This window comes from Apium graveolens, chromosome 9 (assembly GCF_009905375.1).
Source record: "Apium graveolens cultivar Ventura chromosome 9, ASM990537v1, whole genome shotgun sequence".
Taxonomy (NCBI): Eukaryota; Viridiplantae; Streptophyta; class Magnoliopsida; order Apiales; family Apiaceae; genus Apium; species Apium graveolens.
Window position 1 is genome coordinate 102,036,857 of NC_133655.1, and position 10,458 is coordinate 102,047,314.

The window sequence follows — 10,458 nt, forward strand, 5'->3', positions numbered from 1 at the left end:
ATGTTGACAGGTTTTGTGGGTTTTATGTCCCTTTCCTGTCTTGTCAGTTATATTTTCTTGTAATCGTGAAAGTTGAACTTTGTTCACGTCGTGACGTTAATGGGTGATCATCCCTCTGTAGTTTTAGAGTTGAGAAACTAAGCCTCTCGTCTATTGTAATTTCTTGTCGTTTGTGTCAAGAATTTTGCTGTTAAGCTAATAGTGTAGTTCTAACAATTATAGTAAGATACTCATGTGGAAGTAAATGTATGTAAAAAATGCACAGGCTTAATACTTGATACCACATGTAACTTTTATTTGTACTTAAAAAAAGGACGCAAATAAGTTGCAAATTGAACACAAACATTCTTAACTGCTAATGGACACTTACTGACTAGGAATAAAACAAATGTCCTATCGACTTATTCAAAGCAAACCTAAAAATTGAGGATATAAATGAGAAGTAAGATGATTACATGTGGTACTTTTCGAGGTGCAATATGTTCCAGCTTCTTGGAACTTGAATTCCGTCAAGGGTGGAGAGTTTGTATGCTCCACACCCAAGAGGCAAATAAGTTGCAAATTGAACACAAACGTTCTTAACTACTAATGGACGCTTACTGACTAGGAATAAAACAAATGTCCTATCGACTTATTCAAAGCAAACCTAAAAATTGAGGATATAAATGAGAAGTAAGATGATTACATGTGGTACTTTTCGAGGTGCAATATGTTTCAGCTTCTTGGAATTTGAATTCTGTCAAGGGTGGAGAGTTTGTATGCTCCACGCCCAACTATGTCATTGACCAGATAAGGTCCTTCCCATGTGTCGCCCAACTTTCCAGCCGTCGTGTCCATAGTATTCTGGAACACCTTTCTCAATACTAGGTCACCTATAGCAAGTGTTATAATATGCACGTTTTTGTTGTAACTTCTAGCCACTGCTTGTTGGTGTGATGCCATTCGTAGCTTTACCATGTCACGTACCTCATCTATCATGTCTAAATCACGTGCTCGTTCAACAAAATTTGTTTCCGTAGTTGCTAGACCATATCTTGCTATTGGGGAAATGATCTCAGTTGGCAGGATAACTTCTGTGCCGTAGACTAGACAGAAAGGAGTCTGTCCAGTTGACGTCTTGGGTGTCGTCATGTCAGACCAAAGAACCTAAGGTAGTTGTTCAACCCATCTCCCTTTATGCGTCGTTAACCTCTTCCTTAAGTTGTTGATGATTATCTTATTACTGGACTCTGCTTGTCCATTAGCTTGTGGATAACGTGGAGTAGATTTGACCAAAGTGATGTTCCATCATCTACAAAAGGCTTCTGTTTTGTCACTTATAAATTGTGAGCCGTTGTCACAAACAATCTCTGATGGTACTCCAAATTTGCAGATGACATTCCTTTCTATGAATGAAATCACTTCTTTGGACTTGACTTGTCAAAATGCTTCAGCTTCTATCCATTTTTAGAATTAGTCCGTCATAGCTAACATAAACACCTTTTGTCCAGGAGTTGGAGGCATCTTTCCCACAATGTCCATTCCCCATTTCATGAATGGCCATGAAGGAATGGACGGGTGTAACACTTCCGAAGCTAGATGTATGATTGGGGCGTGCATTTGACATGCGTCACATTTCTTGACATAATCAATTGCGTCTTGTTTCATAGTAGACCAGGAATACCCCATAGGAAGTACTTTACATGACAAGCTTATTCCACCCGAATGATTACCACAATCTCCTTCATGTATATCCCTAGAACATCGTTGGCTTCTGATTCTTCAAGACACCTTTGAAGTAATCCCGTCACAGATTTTTTGAATAATATGTCATCAATGATCGTGAATCTCGTAGCCTTTATCTTTAACAATTTTGCCTCGTTGTTGTCCTTTGGTAATTCGCCCTTTGTGATGTAGTCTTTATATTTCTAAGTCCAACTTCCACGCTCTTCATAATTGTCGATAACCATTATTGTGACATCTCTTTCCTTCTTAGCTCTAACTGTGGAAGGCTCTAGGACATGAATTACCGGGACTGTGAGCACGTTTTCCTTTTTGAGGACATCACCCAGACCTGCTAAGGCGTCATCCTGAGAGTTATGTTCTCTGGGTATTTGCTGAATACTGAACGAGTCGAATTTGCCTTGCAATTCTTTAACGATTTCTAGATAGCCAACATCTTGCAATCTTTTGCTTCGTATTCCCCCTTTACGTGATTGACAATGAGCAAATAGTCACAGTTTACTTCTATATGTACGATCTTCATGTCCACAGCCGTAGTTAATCCAATAATCAAGGCCTCGTATTCGGACTCGTTGTTGGTAGCCTTAAATTCACAGCAAATGGAATAGGCTAAGGTGTCCCCCTGTGGCGACTTCAGTACCAAATCCAAACCTGTCTCATTTACATTTGAGGCTCCGTCAGTGTACAATGACTACGACTCCATTTTCTGGTAGAAAGCATTTGTTGAAGTTCTTCATCTGCCTCATTCAGTAAGTTGGGACTGAAGTCAGCCACAAAATCGGCTAAGACTTGTGACTTGATGGATGTTCGTGGTTCGTAGATGATGTCGTACGTGCTCAATCTAATTGACCATTTTTCCATTCTTCCCGTCAACTATGGCCTACTAAATACTCTTCGTAATGGATAATTCGTCCTAACAGAGACCTTGTGTGATTCAAAGTAGTGTCAAAGTTTTATAGAGGTCATGGATAATGCCAATACTAGTTTTTTCCATTGACGTGTACCTTGTTTCAGCGTCGAGTAGACTTCTGGTTATGTAGTAGATAGGGAGTTGAGACCCACCTTCTTCTCGTGTCAAGACTCTGCTAACAGCATGATTTGTGACAGACAAGTAGACGTAGAGTGTTTCTCCATCTCTTGGTTTTGACAGTAATGATGTAGAGGACAAGTACTCCTTCAAGTCATCAAGAGCTTTCTCATGTTTCTCAGTCCCTTCGAACTTTTTGTTTTTCTCAAGATGTCATAAAATGGATGACATCTGTCAGACAAACGTGAAATGAACTTGTTCAGGCTGCTACTCTTCCTGTTAGTTTCTGTACGTTTTTGACATTTTTCGGACTTGTGATCTCGTAGATGGCCTTTATTTGTTCTGGACTTGCCACTATTCCTCTTCTTGTCACCATATGTCCCAAACAATTTCCCGAAAATACGGCAAAATTGCATTTAGATGGATTTAGTTTCATGTTGTATATACCTAAGATGTCGAACACTTCTTCTAGATCTTTGACATGATCTTCTGCATTTTTCGACTTTACAACCATATCGTCAATGTATACCTTCATCGTATGTCCAATTTATTTTTTGAACATCTTATTGAATAACCGTTGGAATGTTGCCCCTGCATTTCTCAAACCAAAAGGCATTGCCAAGTAACATAAAATTCCTCTATCTGTTATGAACGCCATCTTTTCTGCGTCAGATAACTCCATTTGTATTTGATTGAAACCACTCGACGCGTCAAGGAAAGTTAACAGTTCATGTCCTGCTGTTGAGTCAACCATGGTGTCGATATGTGAGAGAGGATAAGGGTCTTTCAGACAAGCCTTATTTAAATCAGTGTAGTCTACACACACACGCCACTTGCCGTTCTTCTTTTGGATAATCACGACATTTGCCAACCATTGAGGATAGTCTACTTCTCGAATCATACCGTTTTTTAGTAACCTATTTACTTCTTCATTGATTATGTTATTTCTTTCATCTCCAAACTTTCTCCTTTTCTGTTGGACTGAAATGTGGTTGGGGTCCAGGTTCAACTTGTGTGTGATGACGTCAGGATCTATTCCTGTGATGTCTTCTTGTTCCCATGTGAACGTGTCTAGTCGTGTCGTCAAGAATTCCACCAAGTTGGCTTCTATATCAACTGGGATGTCTTCTCCAATCAATACTTTCTTTTCTCCTTCTGTAACCGTTACTTCTTTGAGAGTTTCCGGACCCTTCATTGCTACGGTTGTTGCTTCCTTTTGCTCGTGTTGCACTATAGGCTTTAAGCATGTTTTGTAACATTCTCTGGCCATGACTTGATCACCTCTAATCTGTTGTGTCCCCCAGGGTGTTGGGAACTTGACGACTTGGTGAACAGTTGACGGTATAGCCCTCATGTCATGTATCCAAGCTTGTCCCAGAATTATGTTGTAGGTTGAGCCTGCATCGATGACTAAGAACTTTTGAAGTAAATTGATTCCACCGGCATATGTGCGTATGTGTATTTCTCCAATAGTCTTTTTCGTTTCGCCACTAAAACCCACCAACGTCGTATATCGTTTCTCTATGTCAGCTTCCGATAATCCCATTTGTTGTAGCGTATTAAACATCATTATGTTCGCAACACTTCCATTGTCCACCAAAATTCTCTTTATCAGACAATTTCCAATTGGTAAAGATATTACCAGTCCATCTTGCTGTGGTGACTGGACACACTACACCATAGATGACCTATCGCAATAGTTTGACCATGAGTGTTACAACGTAATGTTACATTAGCTATGCTCATCTTTGTCTACTGCAACAATGCATATTTGATGTTACCGTAGCCTTTCCAACATGTTACTATAGATCAAAAGTGTTACACAGTGCAACATGTGTGAAATTGTGTTACCATAGGGTATTAACATATAAAATAATATCATTTTACAAAATAATAAAATATATGTATAATATCTAAATTCAAATTAATTAACTTTGCAATATATTTAAGTAATAGTTTACAAATATAAATTTAGTAATAACTTAATAAATATATTTTTGGTTAAAATATTAAATTAATAGAATATTTTTAATTTATAAAATTGATCTTTAAAAAAATACAGATAATCCTATTATTTAATTTTTAAAATTTATTAATTTTGATAAATTTAATTTGTTGCTTAAATTTATAAAATTTAGTGAATGATATTATTTTCAAATAATTTGGTTACAATTTGTAATGATAATGTTTTTTTTAAAAAAATAAAATACAAAATAGAAGGTGAATTGGACAAACCCGCTAAGATTTGGGCTAAATATTGGACAAGCGGCAATTTATTTTCACAGGCGGTACTTTAAAAATTTTGAACAAGCCAAAATACTATATCAAAAGGCTCACTCTGTCAGTCTTTATCTCTCTCAATTCGTTCTCTTCCGTTAACCTCCCTATCATTCTCTACATTTTCTCCCGTTTAAGGTTATAATAAAGTCGATTTATTCAAGAAAAGGCTTAACATTCACAGATCGATGGATTTAGGGCTGCTTGTACATATTCAAGCTTAAAAAAATTAGGGTTTTTATTTGAATTGGGGGTTTTCGTGTTTTATTTTTTTTGTTAAATTGTCAAATTAATTGATTTTATCTCTTTGTTATAGGGTTAGTCTGGTTTGCTTTGGGTCTAATAATTTATGAGATTGGGCTTATCTTGCGCTTCTATAGGTACTCCTCCCTCTAATATATTTGTATGTACTCTCTCTATCCCTCTCTCTTTGAATTTGTGTATGTGTTTGTAATTTTATGATGAAAACTTCTTCTCTCAGGCACAGTAGTGATTAAACAATGGTTAACTTGGATAAACTTGTAATTATGGAGCTTTTAATAGATTTTTGGACCAAGTAATAATACAATTATGTAGGAACTGTTTGGACTATTTTAGCCATCTATGATAAGTAATAATTATTGTACTATTAACTCTGTGAATATAACTCTGTTTATTAAACTGTACCAATTATTGTACCCTCAAGTGCATCAATTTCTCCGTGAAGCAATTGAGGTACCCGGTAGTGCACTTATCTAGGATATTTTAAACCAAATGCCAGGAAATGATTTTCTTCTTGTTGAAGCCTAATATGTAATGACTTTAGAATATATATAGAATGAGAAGTCCCTCTGGTACAACATTTTCTCTGGGGTAATTGTGTTTGTGTTGTTTAAATTTGCAAGAAGTCAGGTAGATTATTAGTCGGAAATGACCTGGAGGTGGACGATACATCACCGTATTCCAATGGCAAATGAAACTATAGGCTTCCATGGGTCCAGTAAATGACTCAATGTTGTTGCTGCCATTTTTTTAGGCATGAGCAGTACGAAGGTGTTTTAATTATATAAGAATTACTTGTAAGTTGAAAATCGCTTCTGTTAAGGTACTTCAGAACATAAGCTATTTCATGGACAATGTATGATTTTTAAAGAAATTGTTGCTGATTACAGTATTTCTGTATCGGAATGGAAAGAACCAAACATCTGATCCCTAGTATTAGATGCTAAAGTTAGAGATACCTTGTTAGAATTGTGACTAAATGATAATTATTCCATTCCTTTATATAATTTTTGATCTTCTTATCACGTGTATTAGTAGTTTGATGGTGCTTTGCATTTTGATCGAATACATAAAAGTGGGTTATTCTCAAGGTCTGTAGTCCAAAAGACAGAATCATAATTCATAAACTAGTGTTTGTAGTTAGTTGATTATACATATATGTGCAAGGTTATGATAAGTAATAATTATTGTACTATTAACTCTGTAAAAAGATATACTTGGAAGTATTTGTCTTATCGGCAAGTGTTTAGAATTAGTATTACAATAATTATTGTTGGGATATATTAGTTGAAGCATGTTGATTAATAAAATAATCTTTTGCATGGGACCAGGTACATATTAAGGGTCAGCAATCATGTTTCTACCTGCTATTTTCATATATCTAAGCACAATAAATCAGTTTGTGGAGCACTGGAGCTGTTATATATGATAAGTTATAATTACCACTTGGATCAGTAATTTTACATCATGAACATGCTTTGAGTTCACGTTTTGTTATTCTCTTTACCTTCTGAATCTCGAGATTACCTATGGCTTAATTTTACTAAATTTGTCTTTGTAGGATGATATTCAAACTCTCATTTCAGACCATAACTGGCTTTGATCCCTCTGAATGGCTTCATATGGTTTTCTTTTGTATGGCCCTGGTTCTTTTGCTTGGTACCAGTTTCTTGAACGGTGCATGCCAAAGCAAACAGTCCAAAACATAGTGATAAAGGTACCCACATCCCCTGGGATTCTGCATTCAACTTGTTAAAATAAGTAGATATCTTGTATTAGCAGAATTATATCTGAAGTACTAATAATAATATGTTCTGTTCTTGCAGGTTTTGTTGAACCAAATCTTACTTGGTCCATGTGTAATTGCTGTTGTTTTTTTCTTGGAATAATCTATGGCTAGGAAAGCTCTCTGAGCTTCCCAATAAGTACAAAAAAGATGCTCTTCGTACACTTTTATTCAGTACAAACTTGTTTTTATGGCCTTTGTACTGCAATGGTTCCTATGATATTGTATATTAATATCTTTATATGTTCTCGAAATTATTTGGTCTATTACAAATTGATGTTGCATTGATTAAATAGGTTGTTGACTAAATTGTGAAATATATTGTCATTACTTTTGACCACATTGATGTCATAATTAAAAAAATCTTTCTAAATGTCTGTCTTCCTGTAGAATGACGCAGTCCTAAAGGCATGTGCTAAGCCACCCAAAACTGCACAGATGGACAACGAGGGATTGTAGTCAAAGAAAGGAGGACACTTAGGACATGCCGGTGAAGGAGGACACTTAACAAAAAGTTGACCAAACACTTATGTCTGAAGTTGAGGAGAATGTGAAGAGTTTCTAGTGTTACTATTTTATTAAGTTTATCTTTTTTTTCTAATTTTTAGTAAAGAACCTGAACTATTTTGTTTAGTTAAAATCAGCATTAATGACGACATTAATTACACTTGACAGGGCAGGGACGCCTCTTCAAGCCCAACAATATTCTGGATCTGAGACTGTGTCACTTGTCCCAGCTACACCTTTTGATTATGGAAGTGGCCATGTAAATCCTAGAGCTCCTTTAGATCCAGGGCTCATATTTGATGCTGGTAATTTTCAATTTTTTTTAATTTCCTCTTTTGCATCTATATGATTAGCCTACCTGCTTATCATTAAATGTAAATCCTAAATAGGAGTTTGACTACTGACTAACATGGGTAAACCAATGATTATGGATCGATTTGATCACTTCATTTATTAATTCTAATCTAAGTGTAGTTTAGATTAGTTGGTTGCGGACATGATTGCTACACATTAATAATTCCAAGCTATATGAAAAAATAGTTTTACTTTTGTTCCAGGCTTAATTTTACATGATTATCTAAGCCTACCAGGATGTCCATGCTAAACAAATGATGTTCTATGTTTTCTTAAGCAATTAACTCTCTTCAATCTCATGTTCTAGAAGGTAGCATATCCTCTGTATTAATACTTGCAATATGCTAGTCAAATCTCATGTTCTAGAAGGTAACATATCAACTGTGTATTCTGCAACAAAAGCACTAGTGTTGATAGGTCCCCCCTACATCAACTGTGAATTATATTGCTATGAATGCTCGATCCTATCTTAGAACTGGTGGTCATTACTTGATCTCCACACGGGTTTGTTAGTATTATGCATAGTATGTTTAACTCTTAAAGTAGTAAAGAACCATACTTGATTATTTTTTAGTACTTGATTCTTATCATTCTTTTAGATAATACTGCTGTTGTTCATGTTGATGCAGCAAAAAATGCTAGCTAGATGGAGAGATACATTGGCATCATTGAGTTTGCAGGCATTGTTGTATGTATATATGCATCAGGTATGTAAAATAGTAGTTGTTATAGAATATAGAAGTACAATACTTTTGCATGGGGTATATATATAGGGTATTGTATGACCTAACCTTTGTTTCTTTCTCATTTCAGCTGTAACAACTATATATTTATTGATGAATGCATACGTGTCAAGTTCTCGGCAGCTACTAGCAGGAAGTGGATTAAGTTTTGGGATGTAGATTAGTTGGTTGTATTGGTTAAATTTATTGTGATTTAAGTAGATGGTAAACTGGTTATCAATGTAGTTGAGATTATGAAATTTGGAATGTATTAGATTAATGTAATATATTTTCAAATTTTGCAGTCGATTTTACACTTTATAATATTAGTTTTTCATTTTTCTTCCTGGTAAATTGTTACAGTAGCTTCATAAAGTGTTAGAGTAGGTTGTTCAAAGTGTTACCCCAGGTACAGATTTGATGCTAGCACTGTGGGACCCACATGCCACGTCACCACTGCGGAACCTACATGCCACGTCACCACTGTGGGCCCCACTGGTGGGCCCCATTTTTTTGAAAATTCTGAGTTCAAAGGTAACATACATATTGTGATACTATAGACATAGATTAATGTTACCTTTGACGGCTATTGTAACACAAAAGTGAATGTTACACCAGGGCAAAAGTAATGTTACCTTAGGGGTCAAAGGTAATTCGAAAAAAAACAACTTAATTTTTATGTTACCTTAGGCCTTTTTCTGGCTGTGGTAACACTTTTTTGGGCATGTTATAACATTTTCTTGGTGTTGTTGTAGGCCATTTATGGTGTAGTGACATGTTCCATGTCAGATGCGTCGAATTGTAACACTGAAGAGTCGTATGTCACAACCTCAGTGTGTGCAACTTGTATTCCCTTTCCTCTAGCTCGTCTTTTGGCTTGTGAGTACGTTTCCCCACACATTTCTGATCCTCCAGCAATAAAGTTTATGACTTTGTGATGAGGTGGAGGAGGAGGTAAGTTCGTAGGTATCTTCTCTGTTCGGACATGATTACTTCTATGTGACGACATGTACGCCGTCAAGTATCCCCTTTTGACCAAAGCTTCAATTTCCCTTCTCAGAGCCATGCAATCAATGGCTTTGTGACCATAATCTCCGTGGAACTCGCACCACAGCTTTGAATCTGGATTCGACTTTGGCTTGTTGGTTTTGGCTGGCCATTTCACCACATCGCCTAACTTAGCGAATTCCTTAACGAGAATTGTAGGGGTTATACTAAACCCATAACTATCAAACGTTGGGGGTAGATTTGGGTCTCTTCTCCAATCTGGACGAATTTGTGATGAGTTGACATGTTGTTCATTTCTTATCGTCCTGACGTATGTCTTGTTGTCGTTCTTGTAGTCTTTATTTCTTGTTGACGTGATTTTCCTGTTTGGCCGATAGTATTTGTCGTCGTCTTCTCTTTTGTCCTCCTCCAGACGTATTTGAGCCATTATCTTGGCTTGCACGTCGTCCATTGTTTTGCACGGATACTTCGTCAATTCATCATAGAGTGGCGAATCTTTTTCCAATCCTCTTCTAAATGCTTCCATTGCAGTTAGGACATCACAGTTTGTCATTGTAACCTTTTCTCTGTTGAATCTGGTCAGGTAATCTCATTATGATTCTCGATACTTCTGATACACCTTGTAGAGGTCACTCGTGGTTTTTTCAAACTGTCGGCTGCTGGCAAATTGTAGATTGAATGTGTCAACCAAGTCCGCAAACGTGGATATACTCCCATTTGGTAAACCCACGAACCATTGTAGAGCAGGTCCTATTAGTGTTGATCCAAAGCCCTTACACATGCAAGGCTCTCGA

General features: G+C 36.5%; 2 protein-coding genes across 2 annotated transcripts; both read right to left on the reverse strand.

Moving 5' to 3' along the window:
• Nucleotides 1-714: 714 nt before the first annotated feature.
• Nucleotides 715-1,131, reverse strand: LOC141685443 (uncharacterized). The gene has a single exon (XM_074490543.1). It carries the CDS (start codon nt 1,129-1,131, stop codon nt 715-717), a length of 417 nt encoding a protein of 138 aa, XP_074346644.1.
• An 8,285-nt stretch (nt 1,132-9,416) lies between these two features.
• Nucleotides 9,417-10,217, reverse strand: LOC141685444 (uncharacterized). Its single transcript, XM_074490544.1, has one exon. It carries the CDS (start codon nt 10,215-10,217, stop codon nt 9,417-9,419), a length of 801 nt encoding a protein of 266 aa, XP_074346645.1.
• Nucleotides 10,218-10,458: the final 241 nt, after the last annotated feature.

Coding starts and splice junctions, on each gene's coding strand:
- LOC141685444 (XM_074490544.1), bottom strand. CDS start 10,217: ATGACAAACTGTGATGTCCTAACTGCAATGGAAGCATTTAGAAGAGGA.
- LOC141685443 (XM_074490543.1), bottom strand. CDS start 1,131: ATGACGACACCCAAGACGTCAACTGGACAGACTCCTTTCTGTCTAGTC.